We start from the raw sequence: 26473 nt of genomic DNA, 5'->3' as shown, positions 1-26473 counted from the left end.
TGGATCTCCCAACATTTTCTTCGTGTCCAAGTGAGGTGCCCGACCCCATAAACTGCTCACCACACCCACAAAAGCCTGCTCCACCTCATCTAGACTCTCAAAGGTATACTTAGCAGACACTACATTCTCCTGCCAACAAAGAGGAAAAGAAGGCTCCCCACTCTCATCTAGAAAGAAAGGTCGGACGTCTCCAGTAGCCCGGACCTTGAAATAAAAGTTCTTAAAATCGTGAAAGGACTCATCATACAGGGTACAAAACTTTCTTCCCTGGTTAGCCCTAAAAGAGACCCAAGATACCTTCCCTCCACCTGACCCCGGCTTCGTCAACACAAACAAGTAAGAAAAAAGAGAAATAGAGGGAGCAACGCCCAAAAACTGACACAAAAGTTGAAACAGCTTTAAAAATGCCCAAGAATTTGGATGGAGCTGCGTAGGGGCAAGGTTACAAGACCATAACACCTCGGACTCCAGGTCGGTAAAAGGAAGTCGGACACTCAGCTTAGAGAAAAAACAATCATAAGCGTAAAAGAAGAGCTTCTCGGAACTATCTAAGGGCGGGAAGCAAACTCTCTCCTCGGAATCCGGGGCTACTAGTTCATAATCCCTCTCAGACTCTCTATCTTCACATATGCTACATTGCCTACGAAACCTAGCTAAATACTCAGAATCTACCACAGAAGGGACTCTTAGAGGAACAGGATCTACCCAACCAAGACCACTTGGAATCTTGGTCGACATCGCTTGAAGAACCTTTCGAGACATAAAATTCTTGCCTACAAAGAAGAATACAACAGCAAGCAAAAATCACATAAAAGCAGACAGCGAGAACCCATTCAGCAAAGCAAGAAACAAAGATCTTTTAGAAGAAAATACAGCAACCCGGAGCAAAATACCAGAGAACAAAAAAGAGTCCCCCCCGCCATGTACAAACAACTGGCGGCGCCTCTTTTCGGGGCAACCCAGGCATAGGGAAAAAGAAACAAACAAAGAGCCACACAAAAGAAACAGAAGCATATGTGCACAAGAAAAGAGATGGGAACAAACCTGGAAGAAAGAAACGAGGACGACGAGCTCCGAAGCAAGGAGAACGGAACGGCGGCGCAGAGGAAACCCCGGAAAGACACGCGGAAAGATTCGGGGAAAGAAAAACAAAAGAAAAAGGAAGCAGTGCTCAAAAAAGGAGATGGCGAAAACTCAGAAAATAGGAAAGGAACAGAATAAACGAAGAAAAGGACGAAAGGGGCAAATAAATAATGCCTTCACAAAGCCCGAACGGAAATCGAGGAGAAACGGTAAAATGCAATAAATGCAGGAACGGCCATTTTTGAATTTTGAAAAACTACTATGCCCGAGCTCGACCTCCCAAAAAGGACGAACTCGGGCAGGGGCACTGTTCATACCTTGACCGGGCTCCTCCAAACTCGGCGAAATCCATGAAAGGTCCGACCTCGTCCCAAGGCCCACGCCTGAGGTCGGACCTCGGACAATAATGCTAAGAAGGCCCATCAAAAGGAACGCAGCCCAAAATCTAAAGGCCGAAAAGGCCTAGGAAAGGCGGTTCCACAAAGATAGAGATAAAACTCCCAAAAGATAAGATAAGATAAGAATATCTTATCCAGGGAAGATCACGGCCAACTACTATAAATACACTGGAGCACCCAGGTATGACACACATTCCACATTCTACACATATCTGCTTGAACCCATGCTAACTTAAGCATCGGAGTGTCATTGCAGGTACAACCACCAACCACTCCACATATCAAGTTCGGGTCCCTAACCCCCACCTCGGGCCTCTCCAAGACGACCGAGCTACACGTTTCAGGTAACCCTCGGAACAGAAACCAATCTTAAGAATTATATGAGTATTAGTAATTAGGGTCCTTATTTTTATTTTTTTTATCTTTTTTTATTATCTCCAAGTAAGCTATAATTTGTTCCTCTCATCATCACTAAACATGAATAAAATAGTAGATTCTCTTTAGAGTAAGGAGGCAATTATTTAAAGTTTTCAATAAGGAAAATTCTAATTATTTTTATGTGGTGGCAACACTTTTTGTTTTCTGAATGAATGTTTGAACAGTGCATATTTTTTATAGTGAAGTTTATGAATGTTAAAATTGTTGGCTCTTGAAAGAATGATGAACAAAGAGAAATGTTATTGATAATCTGAAAAATTATGAAATTGATTCTTGAAGCAAGAAATAAGTAGTGAAAAAAATGGCGAAAAAGAGAAAGAAAGAAAAAGAAGAAGCAAGCAGAAAAAGCCAATAGTCCTTTAAACCAAAAGGCAAGGGTAAAAAGGATCTAAGGCTTTGAACACTAATGGATAGGAGGGCCCCAAAGGAATAAAATCCTGGCCTAAGCAGCTAAATCAAGCTGTCCCTAACCATGTGCTTGTGGCATGAAGGTCCAAGTAAAAAGCTTGAGACTGAGTGGTTAAAGTCATGATGCAAAGCAAAAAGAGTGTGCTTAAGAACTAGGACACCTCTAATTGGGGACATTAGCAAAGCTGAGTCACAAATTGAAAATATTTACCCAGTTTTGTGTCTGTGGCATTTATGTATCCGGTGGTAATACTGGAAGACAAAGTTCTTCGAGTCACGACCAAGACTCATAAAGTAGCCGTATTCAAGAATCAACATACTGAACTAGGAGAATCAATGACACTATCTAAAATTATGAGTTCCTATAGATGCCAATCATTCTGAGCTTCAAAGGATGAATTGAGATGCCAAAACTGTTCAGGAACAAAAAGCTACTAGCCCCATTCGAATCTAAGCTTCACTTAAAACTCTGAGATGTATTACCTCTTGATCTTCTATTTATCCTATTTTATTTATCTAGTTTCTTGAGGACAAGCAACAGTTTAAGTTTGGTGTTGTGATGAGCGGATATTTTATACGCTTTTTGGGGGTATTTTCATATAGTTTTTAGTAGGATCTAACTACTTTTTAGTATATTTTTATTAGTTTTTATGCAAAAATCACATTTCTGGACTTTGCAATGAGTTTGTGTTTTTCTATAATTTCAGGTATTCTCTGGCTGAAATCGAGGGACCTGAGCAAAAATTTGATTCAGAGGCTGAAAAAGTACTCCAAATGCTGTTGGATTCTGACCTCCTTGCACTCGAAATGGATTTTCTGGAGCTACATAAGCCCAATTGGCACGCTCTCAATTGCGTTGGAAAGTAGATATCCTGAGCTTTCCAGCAATATATAAGAGTTCATACTTTGCCCGAGTTGTGATGACACAAGCTGGCATTTAACGCCAATTTTCTACCCTATTCTGGCGTTAAACGCTAGAAACAGGATACAAGCTGGAGTTAAACACCCAAACTGGCACAAAAGCTGAAGTTAAATGCCAGGAATAGCCTATGCACGTGAAATCTTCATTGCTCAGCCTAAACACACACCAAGTGGGCCCCAGAAGTGGATTTCTGCACTATCTATCTTAGTTTACTCATTTTCTGTAAACCTAGGTTACTAGTTTAGTATAAAAACTACTTTTAGAGATTCATTTGACACCTCATGACATTTTACATCTGAATTTGTATCTTCTACGGCATGAGTCTCTAAACCCCATGGTTGGGGGTGAGAAGCTCTGCTGTGTCTCGATAGATTAATGCAATTACTTCTGTTTTCTATTCAATCACGGTTGATTATATTCTAAGATATTCGCTCGCACTTAAACATGATGAATGTGATGATCCATGACACTCATCAGCATTCTCAACCTATGAACGCGTGCCTGACAACCACTTCCGTTCTACCTTAGATTGAGTGTTTATCTCTTGGGTTCATGGTTCACGAGTTTGACTGCTTCTCCTGACAACAGAGCATTCAATCCGTGAGACTAGAGTCTTCGTGGTATAAGATAGAATCAATTGGCAGTATTCTTGAGATCCGGAAAGTCTAAACCTTGTGTATGGTATTCCGAGTAGGATCTAGGATGGGATGACTATGAAGAGCTTCAAACTCACGAACGTTGGGCGTAGTGATAGATGCAAAAGGATCACTGGATCCTATTCCAGCACAAGTGAGAATCGACAAATGATTAGCCATGTACATGGACCTTTTTCAATGAAAGGACGGATGGTAGCCATTGGCAATGGTAATCCACCAACATACAGCATGCTATGGAAGGAGCCTTGCGTGCGTGAAGAAGAAGACAGTAGGAAAGCAGAGATTCAGAAGACAGAGCATCTCCAAAACTCCAACTCACTCTCCATTACTGCATAACAAGTATTTTTTTCACGTTCATTTATTTCTCGCAATTAAAAATAAGAACCATTATTGATATCCTGACTAAGAATAATAAGATAACCATAGCTTGCTTCAAGCCGACAATCTCCGTGGAATCGACCCTTACCCACGTAAGGTCTTACTTGGACGACCCAGTGCACTTGCTGGTTAGTTGTACGAGTTGTGAAAAGTGTGATTTACAATTTCGTGCACCAAAGGTCATGCTTCCTTGTTGCTTGCTCTAGAAGACCTACTTCCTAACTCTTTTGGTGATGGAATTTCACTCTCCTGATCCAATTCCTACAACAAAAGTATAATTATTATGAGCACAAGAAATGTAAGAAAAAGGCATATATTAATAATAAGTGGATAATTATGAATTCAAATTCATCTAAAAAAATTCACATATAAGAGCAAATTAAATATGAGAAAGATTTCAAACACTCATCATACACACTCAATTAAAAAAAATCAATCAAAATATGAGAAAAATTTCAAACACTTTAATTAAGTCCTTAATAATAACCGAGGATTACATATTAGTTCAGTAATGAAGCATTTAAATTTCCTTCATTTAATACAGACACACATACATGCTAATTAATTCTGATCTCTGAAGAAAATTGGTGCACAAAATTGTGATACACAATGGCGCCAACAACTTGGTCACACAATGGTAATCTCACTTCTTTGTCACAACTTCGCACAACTAACCAGCAAGTGTACTGGGTCGTCCAAGTAATACCTTACGTGAGTAAGGATCGATCTCACGGAGATTGTCGGCTTGGAGCAAGCTATGGTCACCTTGTAAATCTCAGTCAGGCGGATAAAAATGGTTATGGAGTTTTCATAATTAAAAGATAAATAAAACATAAAGTAAAGATAGAGATACTTATGTAATTCATTGGTGAGAATTTCAGATAAGCGTATGGAGATGCGTTGTCCCTTCTGAATCTCTCCTTTCCTATTTCCTTCATCCAATCCTTCATACTCCTTTCCATGGCAAGCTGTATGTTGGTTTTCACAGGCGTCAATGGCTACCTCCCGTCCTCTCAGTGAAAATGGTCCAAATGCGCTGTCACCGCACGGCTAATCATCTGTCGGTTATCGATCATGTTGGAATAGGATTTACTATCCTTTTGCGTCTGTCACTACGCCCAACACTCGCGAGTTTGAAGCTTGTCACAGTCATCCCTTCCCAGATCCTACTCGGAATACCACGGACAAGGTTTAGACTTTCTGGATCTCAAGAATGGCCACCAATAAATCTAGCTTATACCACGAAGACTCCAATCTTTTGGAATGGAGGCTAAGAGATACACGCTCGATCTAAGGTAGAACGGACGTGGTTGTCAGGCACGCGTTCATAGGTTGAGAATAGTGATGAGTGTCACGGATCATCACATTCATCATGTTGAAGTGCAGCCAATATCTTAGAATAAGAAAAAGCATGAATTGAATAGAGAACAGTAGTAATTGCATTAATACTCGAGGAACAGCAGAGCTCCACACCTTAATCTATGGTGTGTAGAAACTCCACCGTTGAAAATACATAAGTGAAAATAGGGTAGGCATGGCCGAATGGCCAGCCCCCCAAAACGTGAAAAATGGTTCCAAAGATGGATACCAAGATTCCAAGATGTTCCAAGATGAAAATACAATAGTAAAAGGTCCTATTTATAATGAAACTAGCTACTAGGGTTTACAGAAATAGGTCAATGATGCAGAAATCTACTTCCGGGCCCACTTGGAGTGTGCTTGGGCTGAGCATTGAGCTTTACACGTGTAAGGACCTCTCTTGGAGTTAAATGCCAGCTTTGGTGCCAGTTTGGGCGTTTAACTACAGCTTTTATGCCAGTTCTGGCGTTTTGACTTCAGAATAATGTAGAGAAGGGGCGTTTGAACGCCAGTTTGTGTCATCAAAACTCGAGCAAAGTATGGACTATTATATATTTCTAGAAAGCCCGGGATGCCTACTTTCCAACGCAATTGGGAACACGCCATTTAAAATTCTGTAGCACCATAAAATCCACTTCGAGTGCAGGAAGGTCAGAATCCAACAGCATCTGCAGTCCTTTGTCAGCCTCTAAATCAGATTTTTGCTCAGGTCCCTCAATTTCAGCCAGAAAATACCTGAAATCATAGAAAAACACACAAACTCATAGTAAAGTCCAGAAATGTGAATTTTGCTTAAAAACTAATAAAAATATACTAAAAACTAACTAAATCATACTAAAAACTATATAAAAACGATGCCAAAAAGCGTATAAATTATCTGCTCATCACAACACCTAACTTAAATTGTTGCTTATCCCCAAGCAACTGAAAACAAAATAGGATAAAAAGAAGAGAATATACAATAAATCCCACAGTATCAATGAAACTTAGTTCTATTTAGATGAGCGGAGATTGTAGCTTTTTACATCTGAACAGTTTTGGCATATCACTTTTTCCTTTGAAATTCAGAATGATTGGCATCTATAGGAACTTAGAATTTTAGATAGTGTTATTGATTCTCCTAGTTCATTACGTTGATTCTTGAACACAGCTACATTATGAGTTTTGGCCGTGACCCTAAGCACTTTGTTTTCCAGTATTACCACCGGATACATAAATGCCACAGACACATAACTGGGTGAACCTTTTCAAATTGTGACTCATCTTTGCTAAAATCTCCAGTTTGAGGTGTCTAGAGTTCTTAAGCACACTCTTTTGCTTTGGATCACGACTTTAACCACTCAGTCTCAAGTTTTTAACTTGGACCTGCATGCCACAAGCACATGCTTAGGGACAGCTTGATCTAGCCGCTTAGGCCTGGATTTTATTTCCTTGGGCCCTTCTATCCATTAATGCTCAAAGCCTTGGATCCTTTTTACCCTTGTCTTTTAGTTTAAAGAGCTATTGGCTTTTTCTGCTTGCTTTTTCTTTCTCTTTCTCTTTTTTTCGCCTTTTTTTCTTTTCTCTCTCTTTTTTTTCACTACTTTTTCTTGCTTCAAGAATCAATTTCATGATTTTTCAGATTATCAATAATATTTCTCTTTGTTCATCATTCTTTCAAGAGCCAACAATTTTAACATTCATAAACAACAAGATAAAAAATATGCACTGTTCAAGCATTTATTTAGAAAACAAAAAGTATTGCCACCACATCAAAATAATTAAACTAATTTCAAGATAAAATTTGAAATCCAAGTACTTCTTATTCTTTTGTAATTAAGCACATTTTTCATGTAAGAGAGGTGAAGGATTCATGGAATTATTCATAACTTTAAGACATAGACACTAGACACTAATGATCATGTAGTGAAGACACAAACATAGATAGAACATACAACATAAAGCCAAAAATAGAAAATAAATAGACAAGGAGATTAAGGAATGAGTCCACCTTAGTGAGGGTGGCGTCTTCCTCTTGAAGGTCCAATGGTGCTCTTGAGCTCCTCTATGTCTCTTCCTTGCCTTTGTTGCTCCATCCCTAGTGATTTTGGTGCTCCTATCCTTAGTTGCTCCCAATAGTTGTGTGGAGAAAAATGTATCCCTTGAGGCATCTCAAGGATTTCTTGATGAGGAACTTCCCCATGCTCTTGTTGAGTGTCATGAATAGGCTCTCTTGATGTGCAGTCAAATGCTCTACTACTGAGCTATAGACCTTAGAGATGAATCTCTCCATCTCCCATGACTTAGAGGTGGAAGCTTTTGTCTTCCCGTTCCTCTTTCTAGAGGTTTCTCCGGCCTTAGGTGCTATAAATGGTTATGAAAAAACAAAAAGCAATGCTTTTACCACACCAAACTTAAAATGTTTGCTCGTCCCCGATCAAAAGAAGGAAGAAAGATGTAGAAGAAGAAGAAAATGGGGGAGATGGAGGGTGTCTAGGGTTCGGCCAAGAGGAGAAGAAATTGTTTGTGATGTGTGAAAATGATGGGGTGAATGGGGTATTTATAAGGAGAGTGGCTGAATGGTTTGGGTGGGTTTGGGAGGGGAATGGTTTTGAATTTTGAAGGTGGGTGGGGTTTTTGGGGAAGAGTTATGGAGGTGATTGGTGAAGGGTATTTGGGGATGAGTGTTGTAGAAAGGTATGAAGAGGAGAGAGAATGAGGTGAGGTTGGTGGGGATCCTGTGGGGTCCACAGATCCTGAAGGGTCAAGAAATTCTTCATCCCTGCTCCGATTGGGCGTTCACAATGCCTTGGAGTGTAATTTTGGCGTTTAAATGCCAGTTTGCTGCCCTGTTCTGGCGTTTAAACGCCAGCTTTCCTTCCTGTTCTGGCGTCTAAACGCCAGTTTGTTGCCCTGTTCTGGCATTTAAATGCCAGTCTGGTGCCCTATTCTGGCGTTTAAACGCCCAGAAAGGTGCCAGATTGGACGTTTAAATGCCCATTTTACTACCTTTACTGGCATTTAAATGCCAGTAAGTCCTTCCTCCAGGGTGTGCTGTTTTCAATGCTGTTTTTGATTTTTTCTTTATTTTTGTAATTGTCTTTGTGACTTCACATGATCATCAACCTAAAAGAAAATAAAGTAATATAGATAAAATTAAAATAAAATTGGATTGCCTCCCAATAAGCGCTTCTTTAATGTCAATAGCTTGACAGTGAGCTCTCATGGAGCCTCACTGTTGATCAGAGTATGGTTGAGATCTCTCAACACCAAACTTAGAGTTCGGCTGTGGTCTCCCAACACCAAACTTAGAGTTTGAATGTGGGGGCTCTGTTTGACTCTGTATTGGGAAAAGCTCTTCATGCTTACTCTCCATGGTTATAGATGGAGAACCTTGAGCCTTTACTATAAGGCATTCTTCATTCACATGAAGGATCAACTCTCCTCTGTCAACATCAATTTCAGCTCTTGCTGTGGCTAGGAAGGGTCTTCCACGGATGATGGATTCATCCTCATTCCTCCTAGTGTCTAGGATTATGAAATCAGCAGGGAAGTAAAGGCCTTCAACCTTCACTAGCACGTCCTCTACTAGTCCATAAGCCTTTTTCATAGATTTATCTGCCATCTCTAATGAGAATTGGGCAGCCTGTACCTCATAGATTTCCAGTTTCTCCATTACAGAGAGTGGCATCATGTTTATTCCTGACCCCAGGTCACACAGAGCTTTTTCAAAAGTCATGGTGCCTATGGTACAGGGTATTAAGGATTTACCAGGATCCTATTTTTTTGAGGTAAAGTTTGCTGAACCAGTGTATTCAGTTCATTGGTGAGCAAGGGAGGTTTACCTTCCCAAGTCTCATTACCAAATAATTTGGCATTCAACTTCATGATTGCTCCTAAATACTGGGCAACTTGCCTTTCAACAATGTCTTCATCTTCTTCAGAAGATGAATAATCATCAGAGCTCATGAATGATAAAAGGAAGTCCAAAGGAATCTCTATGGTCTCTGAATGAGCCTCAGATTCCTTTGGTTCCTCATTAGGGTACTCCTTACTGAATGGTAGACGTTCCTTGAGGTCTTCCTGATGACAAGTCATCATATACCTATTTTTCTATGCTTTTTCATACAAGAAATTGATGATTTGTGCTTAAATATTGAATGCTTTTGTGCTTAAATGATATATTTTCTTGATCTTTTAATTTTATAAATCTTGTAGGAAATAAGAAGAAAAAGAAGCAAAGAAGCACAAAATAAGCTAAAAAGGAGAAAAAAAGAGCTTTGGGGTACACTTTGAAGTTGGGGTACACTTGGGAGCCTTAGGCCACGCTTTTAAAAGCGTGGCCCATGACCAAATTAAAGGAGAAAGCAACCAGCACGCACATTGCCCTGCTCTTGCCAAGGACAGGGCAATATCATGATGAAACAAAGTGAGGTTGGAAGCAAATTTTCACTAAGTTAAATTCTGGGCGCTCACAGCATGACCATGCCCCTACTTCAAAGGGCTATAACTTGAGATACAGACGTTCAATTGATGTGCTTCCAGTTGCGTTGGAAATCTGACATTCAGAGCTTTCCAACGATATATAGCAATCCATATTTGGCGTAAAATTGAGGCATGAATGAAAGGCATCTTTAAGGGCAAAAAATAAGCGAAGTAGTGCTCATTATTCTGCTCTGCCCTCTTGGAGAGCAGGGCAATGTCGTGCTCTCTTCATAAAAATTCAAGGAAAATTGTTTCCCCAAATGCATTCACCAAGGCTTGAACTTGGGACCTCCCCTTGGAAGCACCAATGCGCTGCCCACAAGGAGAGCAGAGCAACATTCCTTGGTGCATGGCACGCATGCTTGGCGCACACAAGGGAGCTTGGGCGTGCGCATCACAGCACGGGCAGAGGCAAGGCGCGCACAAGACACTGCTGCCCCGCTCTCCACAAGGGCAGGGCAATCCCCTGGTGCCCCTCCCACACTTGGCACGCAACATGCATCCCCACACAAAGCTTCACTACTCTGCCCTCCACAAGAGCAGAGCAGCCTCCTGGGAGCAAACAATCATGGGCCAAAAGTTCAACCAAAATTTCATTTAAATTCAATTCCTCACCAAATTGAATCAAGGCGAATCAAACCCATTTCTCCTCAAATCCAAAGCAAGCAAAGCCCACTCAACATGACTCAAAGGCACACAGAGAAGCTAGTTTCATTTTGTGAATTTGTTTTTAATTTCAATTTCATTTTATTTTCATTTTATAAAAAGCCTATATAAAGGCATCACTCTCATTTCAGAAGAGGAGCTCGATTAGAAGGAGGCTAGCTCCACTAGGGAGCATTAGGATTTGAGAGCTCTCTCTCTTAGTTTTCATTTCTGTTTTGAATCTTGGATTGAGATTGGAAGGAATTCTGTTTTCATTCTCTATCTGCAACCTCTCTTGTTCTTCTTCTGTAAACTTTCAAGTGAATTATGATTTGAATCAAAGTTTTCTTCATTGCTTTCATCTTTAATTTTTCTGCATCTTGTTTGCTGTTGGATCAAGGAAGGGATTGAGATCTAGACTTGTTTTCTAGTCTCTTGAGTCCTGAGACCCAATTTTCTTTTTGGTTCTTCTGCTGAATCACTGCTGCAACTTAATTTCCATTTCTGTTTGATATCTGGCAGAATTCAAATCATCTCTTGCTTTGATAATTGCTGCAATTTAATTTCCCTTGCTTAAATTCTGAATTCCTAGTCCTCAACTCCCTTTTCCATTCAAGCAATTTATATTTCTTGCACTTTAAGTTACTGCAATTTACATTTCTTGCACTTTAAGTTTCAGTCATTTAATTTCTTGTTCTTTAAGATTCAGCACCTTTACTTTCAGTTCTCTTTAATTTCTGCAATTCATCCCTCTCCCTTTACATTTCCTGCTATTTACTTACTGTTGGATACAAAATCACTCAACCAATACTTGATTCGCTTGACTAAATCAACCACTAAACTAAAATTGCTCAATCCTTCAATCCCTGTGGGATCGACCTCACTCCCGTGAGTTTTATTACTTGATGTGACCCGGTACACTTGCCGGTGAGTTTTGTGCTGGATCATTTTCCACACATCACTTCTTCATTGGCATTCACGTCCTCCTTCTCCTCTAAGGTTTTGGCCATGTTGATTATATCAATGGCCTTGCACTCTCCTTTGGGGTTCTCTTCTGTATTGCTTAGGAGAGTGCTAGGAGGAGTTTCAATAACCCTTTTACTTAGCTGGCCCACTCGTGCCTCCAAATTTCTAATGGAGGATCTTGTTTCAGTCATGAAACTAAGAGTGGCCTTAAATAGATCAGAGACTATGTTTGCTAAGCTAGAAGAATTTTTCCATAAAGGATTATAGGTGTTGCTAAAGGCTTCACCCATGTAATTCACCTCTGCCATTGCATGGTTCTCAGGATCATAAGCTTCTTCTTCAGAAGATGCTTCTTTAGTACTGTTGGATGCATTTTGCAATCCATTCAGACTCTAAGAAATCATATTAACTTGTTAGGTCAATATTTTGTTCTGAGCCAGTATGGCATTCAGAGCATCAATTTCAAGAACTCATCTCTTTTGAGGCATCCTATTACTCACAGGATTCCTCTCAGAGGTATACATGAACTGGTTATTTGCAACCATTTCAATAAGTTCCTGAGCTTCTACAGGTGTTTTCTTTAGGTGAATGGATCCACCTGCAGAGTGGTCCAGTTACATCTTGGAAAATTCAGACATACCATCATAGAATATATCTAATGTGGTCCATTCTGAAAGCATGTCAGGAGGACACTTTTTGGTCAGCTGCTTGTATCTTTCCCAAGCTTCATAGAGGGACTCACCATCTTTTTGTCGGAAGGTCTGAACATCCACTCTAAGCTTGCTCAGCTTTTGAGGAGGAAAGAACTTGGCTAAGAAAGCCGTGACCAGCTTATCCCAAGAGTCCAGGATATCTCTATGTTGTGAGTCCAACCATGTTCTAGCTCTGTCTCTTACAGCAAAAGGGAAAAGCGTAAGCTTGTAGACTTCATGATCAACTCCATTGGTCTTAACAGTATCACAGATCTGCAAGAACTCAGTTAAGAACTGATAAGGGTCTTTTGATGAAAGTCCATGAAACTTACAATTCTGTTGCAGTAGAGAAACTAATTGAGGTTTTAGTTCAAAATTGTTTGCTCCTATGGTAGGGATTGAGATGCTTCTTTCATAAAAGTTGGAAGTTGGTGTAGTAAAATCACCAAGCATCTTCCTTGCATTGTTGTTTGGTTTGGCCCTAATTGTTTCTTTTGCTGCTTTCTTTTCAAAAATTTCAATGGGGTCCTCTTCAGAGTTTTGTGCTTTAGCTGCTCTTAGCTTCCTCTTCAGAGTCCTTTCAGGTTCAAGATCAGCTTCAACAAGTATGCCTTTATCTTTGTTCCCGCTCATATGAAAGAGAAGAAAATAAAGAAAATATGGAATCCTCTATGTCACAGTATAGAGATTCCTTGAGGTGTCAGAGAAAAATAAGAATAGAAGAAGGAGGTAGGTAAAATTTCGAACACATAAAGAGAGATTGAGTTCGAATTGACAATGAAGGAGAAATGTTAGTGGTCAAAAAGAAAAAGATAAGAGAGGGGGGAGAAATTTTCGAAAATTACAAGAATAAAATTTTAAAATGAATTTTTGAAAAATTGGTTGTGGTTTTGAAAAAGATAAGAAATAGTAAAACAAACAAAAAATCAATTAGTTAGTTGAAAAATATTTGAAAATCAATTTTTGAAATGATAGGAAGTTTAGAAAAGACTTTTGAAATCAAATTTTTTTTTTGAAAAAAGATATGATTTGAAAAAGATTTGATTTTGAAAAAAAATATGAAAATTTGAAAAAGATTTGATTTGAAAACAAAATTCCTCTCCTTGTGTCATCCTGGCGTTAAACTCCCAGGAGCTGCATGTTTTGGGCGTTTAACGCCCAATTGCTGCATGGTTTGGGCGTTTAAATGCCCAGTCAGGTACCTTGGCTAGCGTTTAAATGCCAGTTTTCCTTCTTCACTGGGCATTTTGAACACCCAGCTTTTTCTCTGTAATTCCTCTGCTTTATGTTCTTGGATCTTCATTTTGCTAAATCATTTATTCTAGAAGATATGTTTTCAATTTTGAAAAACAACAAAATGAGTCAAAACATATAATTCTTGGATCAAAACACAAGATACATGCAAGAACATTATGAACATCAAGATGAACACCAAGAACAATCTTGAAGATCAAGATGAATATCAAGAACTCAGTTTTCCTAATGAAAGAAAATATGGAGGACACCAAACATAGAACTTTATCATGTTTGGGCCATATGAATGCAAGAATGCATATGTAGAACATCATGCAGTGCAAATCAATAAATCATGAAGATCAAACAAGGCAATTAATCAAGAACAACCTGAAGATCATCAAGAACACAATGTATGTGTTTCGAAAATTGCAAGACAATTAAAATCATGCAATTGTCACCAAACTTAAAATTTGGCCCTAGATTCAAACAAGAACCATGAATTATTTTTTGAGTTTTTATGATTTTATGAATTTTTTTTGGTTTTTTTTCGAAAATAATTTTGGAAAAATGAAAAAGAAGAAAAATTTTTGAAAGATTTTTGAAAACTTTTTGAAAACAAAATAAGGATTAAAACAAAAAGAAAATTACCTAATCTGAGCAACAAGATGAACCGTCAGTTGTCCAAACTCGAACAATCCCTGGCAACGGCGCCAAAAACTTGGTGCACAAAATTGTGATACACAATGGCGCCAACAACTTGGTCGCACAATTGTAATCTCACTTCTTTGTCACAACTTCGCACAACTAACCAGCAAGTGCACTAGGTCGTCCAAGTAATACCTTACGTGAGTAAGGGTCGATCCCACGGAGATTTTCGGCTTGAAGCAAGCTATGGTCACTTTGTAAATCTCAGTCAGGCGGATAAAAATGGTTATGGAGTTTTCATAATTAAAAGATAAATAAAACATAAAGTAACGATAGAGATACTTATGTAATTCATTGGTAAAAATTTCAGATAAGCGTATGGAGATGCGTTGTCCCTTCTGATTTTCTGCTTTCCTATTGCCTCATCCAATCCTTCATACTCCTTTCCATGGCAAGCTGTATGTTGGGTTTCACCGGCGTCAATGGCTACCTCCCGTCCTCTCATTGAAAATGGTCCAAATGCACTGTCACCGCATGACTAATCATCTGTTGGTTCTTGATCATGTTGGAATAGGATTTACTATCCTTTTGCGTCTGTCACTATGTCCAACACTCGTAATTTTGAAGCTCGTCACAGTCATCCCTTCCCAGCTCCTACTCGGAATACCACAGACAAGGTTTAGACTTTCCGGATCTCAGGAATGGCCGCTAATAATTCTAGCTTATACCATGAAGATTCCGATCTTTCGAAATGGAGGCTAAGAGATACACGCTCGATCTAAGGTAGAACAGATGTGGTTGTCAGGCACGCATTCATAGGTTGAGAATAGTGATGAGTGTCACAGATCATCACATTCATCATGTTGAAGTGCACTGAATATCTTAGAATAAGAATAAGCATGAACTAAATAGAGAACAGTAGTAATTGCATTAATACTCGAGGAACAGCAGAGCTCCACACCTTAATCTATGGTGTGTAGAAACTCCACCGTTGAAAATACATAAGTGAAAATAGGGTAGGCATTGCCGAATGGCCAGCCTCCCAAAACATGAACAATGGTTCCAAAGATGGATACCAAGATTCCAAGATGTTCCAAGATGAAAATACAATAGTAAAAGGTCCTATTTATAATGAAACTAGCTACTATGGTTTACAAAAATAGGTCAATGATGCAGAAATCCACTTCCGGGCCAACTTGGTGTGTGCTTGGGCTGAGCATTGAGCTTTACACGTGTAAAGACCTCTCTTGGAGTTAAACGCCAGCTTTGGTGCCAGTTTGGATGTTTAACTCCAGCTTTTATGCTAGTTCTGGCGTTTTGACTTCAGAATATGGTAGAGAAGGGGCGTTTGAACGCCAGTTTGCATTTGTATCTGTGAAACTTGTTAAGTAGGGAACATTCCAGCCAATTGTATTGGAATTTTACCTCCTTCCTTAGAAGCAATATAGGAGACTAGCGCTTGCAATTGCGCTTTAACGATATCTAACTCTTCTTGCACATTTAGACCACAAGTAGATAATGTGCCAGCATCATTTGAAGAACCTAAATTCATTTGACTAATCCTTGTAGTGTTGTTCTTGAAAGCAATTGTTGGAACAACTCCTATACCTAAACCTCAAACACGACCAGGGTACTCTTTCCCAAAAATTACTCCAAGAGCATCAAGAGGAAAATTAACAGTTGATTCCATCGGTTGTTGGCTGCTATGTGCCTCAATCTTCTCCTACATATATAAAAAGAAAGAGAAATAATAAAAAATAGTATTATCTTATAAAAAAAAAGAAAAAAAATACAAACAAGTTACTTATTGCACTTTAGTCTTACCGCTATTTCTTTAGCCTTTTCATTAACATAATTTCCATCTATTTTCTTGTGAGTGATGTCCCACATTTGAACCCTACTAACTTCTTTTTCTGTCTCTTCCGTCTAAAATTTAAGAAAAGTAGAAAGATTCGATCAAAAAATAGCAGCCTACTAACTTCAATCATGTATATTTCATTCATCTAATTATTATTTGAGATAGATTAGATATGCAGAAAATTAAGAGATCATGCATGTATTATATTTGAGATAAATTAGATATGAATGCATTAATTGATTACCAATTCAACCCTTATTCTTGCAATTGATTTATCACCTGAAATATGAGGAATTATTTGTTTTTGCCGAATTTCTTGATTCCTCTTACAAAGTTTCTGCAAATTAAATTTGGACACAATTAAATAGAGGCAACCATGAATTCAACATATAACAAAGCTTATAAAAATAGAGCCAAGAAAATAATAATAATAATAATAATAATAATAATAATAATAATAATAATAATAATAATAATAATAATAATAATAATAATAATAATGGTTTCAAGAGATCAAAAGAGTGTAGCACTACTGCATGAGAAGCTATCAATGGTTCATTACCCACTCTATATAAAATAAAATACAAGAGCAGGCAGCAACAATATCTGCTTCATATAAGGCTTTTTAGTGGGTATGCCTAATAATTATATATATTCCAAAGGCTGTAAAAAAGAACAACATTTAACTATGAGAGTAAGTACTTACCTGAGTTTCAGGCTTCAAACGATATTCTACGAATAAAGGCCATTGATTAGGAGCAATATCTTCTGGTGCATTATTTATGATCTCGGTTTTACTCGACCTCGAATCATAAAAATCATTCCAAAGATTTATCCTATGTTCCCTCCATATTTTGCCAAACAATTGGAGCAAAAATCGTTTGGCTAAGTTATCACTCACTTTGAAGCAAAATCAAGCCTTCAATATTATAACAAAGAATATATATTAACCAGCAAATATAACTAAATAATGGCAAAGAAATAAGCTTTAGAGTTTGAGTAATCTTCTCACTAGGAAAAAAATATTCCATTGATTTTTAAAAAAGCATGCTGGAATGTCTGACCACTTTTTAAAATTGATTGAAAATACTACACAATCAGTGGCCAATTGCCCACAAACTCCTGCAAGGAGTCTAACTGCTTCTTCTATTGTTGGATGATGTTGATCAAAATTGACAACTATGTGAAAACCTTCTGGCAAATTATGCACATCCTTCACTAATGGCGTGTACTATCTTCATATTCATCTAAAATAGACAAATGAGTATAAATAAATGAGTAAATGAGAGACTAAAGAATAAAATAAATAAAATTAGCTATACTAATAAAATGGTAAAGTCTTATTTAACTAAAGCCTTAAAATACAGTTTAGTTAATGTTAATATGCTTTAATTTTTGGGTATTGCTGCCAGAATTTTGTTCCCTTCCCATTAGAAATGGCATGAAAGCACAAATAAAAGTTTGTCTTATTATTCCTTTTTCTTCATGGCAATATATTTGAAATTTCATGCACGTTTAGTTAATGACTTTCATGCTCAAAGACGAAACTTTTTGTTATATTAGTTAATTGATGAACTTAATTTGATAATAATAACATAATAAAACATCTATATATACCTATGGCATCAACAGTCCAATAATGTGTAGATTCACGTCCACGTTTACGTTTAGGTTCGGATGGATGCTCAGATATAGTTGGAGTAATTGATGATGGCTCAGAAGAATTTGAAGCTGCTGACTTGTCTCGGGATAAACTTGCAGTTCGTGCCCACTTGTCTTGGGAGGAACTTGTAGCTGTTGGCTTGTCCCGGGAGGAATTTGAAGCTGCCAACTTGTCTCGGGAGAAATTTGAAGCTGCCGACTTGTCTCGGAAGAAATTTGCAGCTGCCAACTTGTCCTGGGAGGAATTTGAAGCTGTCGATTTGTCTCGAGAGGAATTTGCAGCTGTTGCCAACTTGTCTCGGGAGAAATTTGTAGCTGTCGATGTGTCTCGGGAGAAATTTGCAGCTACTGCGGACTTGACTTGTGATGCATTTGAAGCTGCCGACTTGTCTCAAGATGAATTTGCAACTGCAATTGACTTGTCTTGTGAAGAATTTACAGCTGCTGCTGCTTTAAGTAGATTCTTGTACCTCTTTTGTTTTGGCATATCTGCATAATAGATCAAATCAATAATTAATAAATATAGAATAAAATGTGCATCAAAGCTTAGTAGTTCCATTAAATTGATTAATGAATCTAAATAACATATTTATGTAAAATTTACAAACAAAATTAGTTACAGGTTTCAAATCACAAGATTTTCATTTCTGTCCTTTCTATTTTTTATCTTAAATTTCAAGCATACTTGAATAGACCCTGTAGCTAAGTTTGATCCTCCCCTTAATCTCACCTACTCTATCGCTCAATTTGAAGACCTGGTAACTAGTATATATCAGCAGGCGCTACTATAATTTAATTTTATTAATAGGCGCTACTATATGTAACCTACTAACATTAGTTGATCTTACAAGAACACCAAAATAATAGTTGGAAATAAAATAATTAATAAGTATAGATAAAATGTGAATTATAACTTAATGAAAACTTAAATATAAATTTCATACCATAAATTAATTTAACCTACTAACTATTCTGACATGTGTTCGTCTTCTCTAATGTCATCATCTAGTAATTCATCATCTACCTCATCTCTTAACAATGATAGATTATCACCATTTTCAAATAAAGAATCCATGTTTTGCTCTAACCATGGCTCATTCTTGCATGCTTCATCACCTTCATTTTCCCCATATAATATGAGTCTCTTGGGTTCAAATGTACGATAACACTCCAATCTTTATTCACTTCATTATTGACAAAATACACCATTCGAGCTTGTGAGGCTTCAATATATGGATCATCCTCCTCTCGGTCACCACTGTGTATTACCCGTGAAAAATTAACAGAAGTAAAACCCCAACTATCCTTTCTATAGTTCCGTTCTCTAGTGGTGTCAGCCGATTTACATTTGAATAAAGTAACCCGAAATCGGCCATTGTAGTTTAGTTCTATAATATCTTCTAATTTGCCATAATATGACAAATCAGCATTCCTAACATTAGCATCACTAGTGCTAGCAACACAAAGAGTTGAAGACATTAAGAAAACTCCACTATTCTGGGTCTTTAACTCATTGTCTCGATTAGTAGTTTGAAAGGAGAGCCCATTGATACTAAATGTAGAAAACCTCATGGCATATCGTGATGAACTCCTAACTAAGTATCTCAAATCCTTATGCACAGTATTTATAATGTCTGGGTTCATAAGCTATTATGATAGAACAACATATTAGTTATTATATCCACTGCTCAATATTAGCAAAAATTATCACTTTTCTATTTACCTGCGTAGGAAACCAAGTATCAAAATTTTTGTTGACTCTTTTTTCTATATCTATATTTGAAGGCCTTCTACCCTTAGATTGTCTTCGTACAAAATCTTTAAAGTAACTGTCAGATATGAAAGTTTAACTCTAACTAAACAACTATTTTCAAGTAAATATAAAACATGTACGAAATCCTTAAGTACTTACTCAATGAAAGGTTTGACATATGGACAATTTAGAACCACATAGCGATGTACTTGTTTTTTTTCCATAGGTGATAACTCAAATACTGTGAAAGCTCCCTTAGAGTTACCCATTTGTGGAAAAAGCGAATCAACATGTGTACTGTAATTACCATCCGGACGATCATTAACACGTGGTGGCCTATTAAATCTTATCACAATCCCTTCTAAGTATCGAGAGCAAAATGTAAGAGCTTCTTCAGCCACATATCCCTCAGCTATAGAACCTTCTGATTTAGCTTTGTTTCGTACATAGGACTTCAAATGTCCTAAATACCTAGTTTGTATAATTGGCTTTAGTAAGCAAGATATAACTAAGTGACAAGTTAAATGAACAATGATTGAAAAGAGATATTTATCTCTCAATAGGATACATCCACCTATAGTGTACTGGTCCTCCAAGTTTTACTTCATCAACTAGATGACATGTTAAATGAACCATGATTGTAAAGAAAGAAGAAGGGAACAACATTTCTAAATGACAAAGGGTAAGGATTATTCGAGGTTGGAGCTTCTCAAGTTCAGTAAGACTTAAGCTTTTAGAGCACAACCATTGAAAGAATGAAGACAACTCTATTAGCACTGCAGTAACTTTATCTGGTAGCACATTACATATGGCAATAGGTAATAGTTGCTGCATAAGGACGTGACAATCATGGCTCCTCAATCCAAAAAGCTTTCTTTGCTCCAGGTCAACACAAGGTAAAATATTACTCGAGAGACCATCTGGTACTCTAATATTCTTTATAGTACGCAAGAATATATCTTTCATAGAATTTGACATTCTGAACAAAGATGGATGATATCTCCATTTTCATCTGGTCATAAATCTTTCCTTATACCCATTTCTTTAAGATCCTTACGAGCTTTGAGATTATCCTTTGACCTTCCAGTCTCATTGAGCAAAGTGTATAACACATTGTCGAAAACATTCTTTTCAATATGCATAACATCTATATTATGGCGCAATAAGTTAGACTCCTAATAAAAAAGATAAAAAAAATATGTTTTTCTTCCTCCATATCCCTGATTCATCATCTTCTTCAACAACTTTTTGTTGAGTCCTCCTACCTTTACTTGTCTGTAGTTCCTTCCCGAATGAAACATTGATGCCTTCAAGTTGATCCAATATTTCTGACCCTGTTAGTGTTGCTGGGGAATCCCTCAACTCATGTTTTCCATTAAATTTTGTACGACTTAGCCTAAACTTATGACCCCTTTCTAAGAAATGGCAATGCCCCAAAAAACACCATTTTCCATCATGCTTTAATCTATATGAATCAGTATTGAAGTAACATGTGGGACAAGCATATTTATAGTGCATGTTCCACCCAGATAAGTTACCAAGGCCTGAAAAATCACTAATTGTCCACATTAATGCTGCTCGCAATGTAAACATTTCATTCTTGAACCTATCTAATATTTGAACACCATCATGCCATAACTCTTTTAACTCTTTGATAAGAGGTTGTAAGTACACATCTATGTTGTTCTTCGGAATTTTCTCTTTGGGAATAATCATTGACAAGATAAGTGATGTTGCTTCATGCACTCCCTTGGAGGTTGATTGTATGGAATAAGCACCACTGGCCGAATGCTATAGTTTGTACCCATAGCTCTAAAAGGGTTGAATCCATCAGCTGCAAGACCAAGACGTACATTTTGAGGATCTTCAACAAACTTATCATGAAGTAAATCGAATGTCTTTCAAGTTTCAGAATCCGGTGGATGCCTCAACTTCGAATCTTTCTTTTCTTCCAAAGCATGCCATTGCATTGATTGTGCAGTCTTAGAACACATGAATAATCGTTGAAGTCTCGATTTTAGTGGAAAGTATCGCAAGATCTTTGCTGATTTCTTCGTTTTAGCATCGCTCCATTTAGATGTCTTGCATCTTTTACATTCCTGCAAATCTTCATCATCCCCCCAATATAACATGCATGCAATCATTAGGGCAAGCAGATATCTTAGCATAATTAAGTCCTAGTTTGTTTATGATTTTTTTGGCCTCATAGAATGTATTTGAAATCTTTGCATTTTCAAAAGTATCTTTTATTAACTTGAGGATTTTGGTCATGGCTTTGTTACATATTCTGTATAAGCACTTTATGTGATATAGACTAATCAAGAAAGACAGTTTTAGATACTTTGTGCACCCTTCGTACAATTGCTCATTACCATCTTTCAACAACTTGTAAAATTCTACATTTTTCTATTGTGCTCTTCATTTTCTGCATCTTCTATGTTGTCTTCATCTCCATCTCCATCTTCTATGTTGTCTTCATCTCCATCTCTATCTTCATTCAAGTCACGTCCAGCAACTCCAAATGCGTCATTGAGCATGTTACCATTGGATGTTGAGATGTCGAATCATCTTGTACAAATTGACTAGTTTCATGAGCTTGTGACCCAACTCCAACTGCTTTTTCACCATGCCAATATCAAACTTTGTAGTTTTCTAGAAATGGCTTGACTATTAAATGTTCAAAAACTTTCTCTCTTGTTTGCCACTTGCTAAAACCACACACCGGAGAAGGGCATTTAATCTGACGACCCCCGAGAGATCGATGCTCAAAAGCGAAATCCAAAAACTTGTTTAGACCATCTTTATACTCGTCCGTGTTCCGTAATTTTCCAATCCATGACTTATCGATTGACATAACTAAGAGGGACTACAAGTAGGAATATTAAAAAATCTATTCATTAAAAATCTCTCTCTCTCTCTCATATTAACTAGGCAACTAACTAGTATATATCAGCAGGCGCTACTATAAAAGGAAATTTTTGTATATGCAAATTAGATATTAAACAAATACTTAAATAGTATTCTAAAAGAAATTATAAAAAAATTATAATTACCTCTTTCAAATGATAATTTTGTGGCTGTAACAGTGACTTTGTGAATTTTTTCTTTTCAAGTAGTTGTATATATGCAAATTAATTTTTTTCTATAAAATAAAAAGAGACAAAAAAATAAATAGAATAAATATATTATTCTCAAATTATAATTTATATATTATATTAACTAACTAACTAAAAAGAAAGCAAAGCAATAACAACAATAATAATGATAATAATTTTTATGTCGTTTATTTAATTGATCAATTAAATAATAATTAAACTGATTGGATGAAAGAAATAAGTTACCTGGAGCTGGAGCACTAATTGGTAGAAACCAGAAAACCACTCTCTACCTGTTCAAAATTAAAGAAATTAAGAATTTAATTAAAGTCTGGATCTAAAAAGCTAGTTCATAAATTAAAAAATATCTCACACATAAATAAATATATAACAAACTAGCATAAGTGCAAGTTAATAGGATTGAATCATTGATAACGGCTATAGATGACGATGAAAGAAATATAAAAAATTAAATATTATATATAAAAAATTAAATTTATAAGTTGAATTCAATGATACTTTCGAATACAAATAAGATAGCTAAAATATAAGAAGAAGAAAATAATAATTATCCTATTTTTAATTTACGTTTTGGGCTCAGTTATATAAATCAGTTATATAAATTATTATTATTATTATTATTATTATTATTATTTTAGTAATAACAATAATTATCCTATTTTAGTAATACATTGGATTTAATTTACGTTTTGGGCTCTATTTTTAATGTTAGACAGCAGTCCAAATAACTTAACAGTTAGGGAAAAAAAGTAGAAAGCTTAACAATTGAGAAAAAAAGGAGAATACTAAATATTTGTTTTGAACTTTGCACAAAAAAAAAACTTAATAATTGAATTATGTCTTAATATCTTTTTAGGTTTAGCAACTGGGTGTTATGCCCAAAAAATATAAATTCCAAATTAAGCTCCATAATTTTTATTTTGGACAAAATAAAAAAGTTAGATAAGATACAACATACAAGGTAGGGACAGATTCAAAATAAATATAAACAAAAGGAAGTCCAAGATAATCAGCCTAAAAGAAGTAAAAGGAAAGAGCTGCACTACATGTTTGATGTTGATAATCTGAGACTGAAATTAAACAAGGACTACAACATACACTAATGTGTCTAAGTGCAAGGGTTAGAGGTGTTCTTGCACTTACTAAAATAAGTTTGGTTCCTCTAACATGAATATGCAATACAAAAGACACAAACCTCAATAAGTAAGATCTTAGTGAAACAGGACATGATCAGTCCCAATTATTAAGTTTCAATTTCCAACATGACTACTGTTGTACCGCATGTATAAAATATAAGTACTACCCTTCAATAGAGCAACTCAGATTGCTAGCAAGAACGGATGACTCGAACTCGTTTTCAAGACTTACATATAAGTGGGGACCCTTAAGTGTATATTTTGATTTCTAGAATTTATCCAAAAGATATAAATGAATAAAAAAATAAATGTTCAGTTAATACAAAAAATATTGAATAGAGCAAGGGCAACAGAGCTAAACAACTACAATCGAAAGGCCACAATGTCTGCACTTGTCTTTCATGCAATGAATTCACAAAGAGAAGGTCAATTGACAATTGAATAATCATCGGTAGTATATCATTCGTGTCATCACAAAGCGATTTCTTTTATCTTGGGACACATAAAACTTTGCTTAAAAGAACCAAAAGAGAACCAAAGAGGCAAATAGAGAAATTGAGATTTTTAAGAGTAATACCACCCTGGATTGGAGGAATTAATTAGATCAAGATTAGGAATAAGTCATAAGTCATGATAGACTGCGGACAAATGAAGTAATGCACAACAGATCCTGAAAATCAAGCTTTCACTTCAGTTATACTATATATCTGCCAAATAAACAAAAATATCTTGTTATGGAAATTAGATGTACAACACTTACCTGATCAATAAATTTTCCAACAAAGATTTAATTATTCTGACAACCATCCCAGCATAAATACTCAAAGCAAACCCGTTAACCAACTTATTAGTTTGTTATTATATAATGTACATAACATAGCAAGCCATCGATTAATTAAGTAAACTAAGCAGATTATTGATCACATAATTCAGTTTGTTTCCCTCATGGATATAGAAACTCATGAAGAGGCTTGATTGGAGCTGTTTTGAAAGCAAACTGAAGTTGTGTGACAGTTACAAACATTATTAGAAAATAGAGCAAGAGATAATGCAGTCTTGAATGGTGGAACAAATCCAAATTATGTAGCTGATAATGCAAGCACAGTAGTAGAGTGATGTCAATGTTGGCAACTGCAGCTGTCATAGTTGGTTCTCCTTCTTCTCAAATAGTGCAGTGAACAGATTGAGATGAGTCAAGTTGATCAAGGCGTTTTATTGACATGAAACTATGAAAGATATTGGGCCATATTTCACGTAATGGAAATGTTATTGTTGTTTAGTTTCATAAATTATATATAACTTTAAATACTTAAGCTCTGAACATTCTCTTCAAATTTAATTTAGCCATCTCAATGGCTGCCAATGCCAACATTAAAGAGGAAAGAAGATAAAGAAGAGTCGAGAGAAGAGTACCTGGGTGGAGCCATGGAAATTGAGAAGCTGGTTTCTACTTTTTTGAGAAACTAAAATTAAGAGTACTTGCATTTGTGAAGCAGTTGAAGATAGAAGCCAGAAGAAGAAAACACACAGAACCCAAAAATATCATAAAGAATGAAATTAATTTCATATATAGTTTATGAAAACACACAAAACCCAAAGATAGATACTATAGTCACTTTGATACACCACTATTTCGTAGTATACTTTATGCTTAATTTGGGTGAATTTTATCCACTTTATTAACATTTATTCAATGAAATAGCATGGTTTCACGATTGTCTCCTAATTTGTGCTTAAGTATGAAAACATGCTTTTTAGGCCTTTAATTGATTAATTTTGATGCACCTTTGATTCCACTAGATGCCTTAATATGTTTGTTAGTGAATTCAGATTGGAACGGCTAGGAATGGATCAAAGGATGAAGAGGAAAAGCATGCAAGTGCAGAACTCATGAAAAAACAAGGATTTGGGATGCCAAGATCGACACGCAAGTGCAGCTGACACGCACGCGTAGAATTGAAGTCTCATGGCGACGCGTATGCGTAACCCACGCGTACGCGTCGATGCTCGCACGTGATCTCATTAAAGTGAATCTGCTGGGGGCAATTTCTGGGCTTTCCAGGCCCAAATCCAACTCATTTCTGATGCTATTTAACCCAAGGATTGAAGAGGGATCAATCATCTAATCATCTAGTTAGTTATAGTTTAGTTGAGGCTTTAGTTAGTTTCTAGAGAGAGAAGCTCTCTCATCTCTCTAGAATTAGGTTAGAGGTAGATTAGAAATTCTTAGATCTAGGTTTAATTCATGTTTTGATTTACTTTTCCTTTATCAATTCTTGTTCCTCTACCTCTCCTCTCTCTAGTTTTGTATTTGAATCCTTGTAATGCTTTACTTTTATGTTGATGCACTCTTGTTCCTTCTATTTCTCTTTTAATGCAATTTATGATTCATGTTCCTTTATTGTTGATTTGCTTTGTTGTTGTTAATTCCTTACAATTGGTAGTGTAGATTTACTTTTCTTGCAATTCAATTTTACTTTCCTTTTAAGCCTTCCAAGTGTTTGATAAAAATGCTTGGAAGGATGCTAGAGTAGATTTTTCTCCTCTTGGCTTTGGTAGAGTAATTGGAGACTCTTGAGTTGTCAAACTCTTTTGTTGATCAACAATTGAAAGTTGCTAGTTGATTTGAATTCCACTAAATCTAGTCTTTCCTTAGGA

The 26473-nt window shown here is 36.6% G+C and overlaps 1 protein-coding gene, 1 long non-coding RNA gene and 1 other non-coding gene across 3 annotated transcripts; 1 reads left to right on the top strand and 2 right to left on the bottom strand.

Annotated features, from left to right (window-relative positions):
• Positions 1-12391: 12391 nt before the first annotated feature.
• Positions 12392-12499, top strand: LOC112804807 (small nucleolar RNA R71). Its single transcript, XR_003203425.1, has one exon. It is a non-coding gene; the product is annotated as a small nucleolar RNA R71 (small nucleolar RNA).
• A 6394-nt stretch (positions 12500-18893) lies between these two features.
• Positions 18894-21279, bottom strand: LOC140173207 (uncharacterized). The gene is made up of 6 exons (XM_072195966.1): positions 20829-21279; positions 20600-20710; positions 20132-20354; positions 19723-20034; positions 19534-19639; positions 18894-19457 (listed from the first exon to the last, which is right to left on the bottom strand). The coding sequence occupies exons 1-6, from the start codon at positions 21277-21279 to the stop codon at positions 18894-18896; spliced, it is 1767 nt and encodes a 588-aa protein (XP_072052067.1).
• A 3277-nt stretch (positions 21280-24556) lies between these two features.
• Positions 24557-25367, bottom strand: LOC140184586 (uncharacterized). Its single transcript, XR_011881664.1, has 2 exons — positions 25229-25367; positions 24557-24973 (listed from the first exon to the last, which is right to left on the bottom strand). It is a non-coding gene; the product is annotated as an uncharacterized lncRNA (long non-coding RNA).
• Positions 25368-26473: the final 1106 nt, after the last annotated feature.

Source organism: Arachis hypogaea, chromosome 5 (genome assembly GCF_003086295.3).
Source record: "Arachis hypogaea cultivar Tifrunner chromosome 5, arahy.Tifrunner.gnm2.J5K5, whole genome shotgun sequence".
NCBI classification, from domain to species: domain Eukaryota; kingdom Viridiplantae; phylum Streptophyta; class Magnoliopsida; order Fabales; family Fabaceae; genus Arachis; species Arachis hypogaea.
The sequence above is the reverse complement of the archived record's forward strand: the minus strand, read 5'-3'. Positions and strand labels throughout refer to the sequence as shown.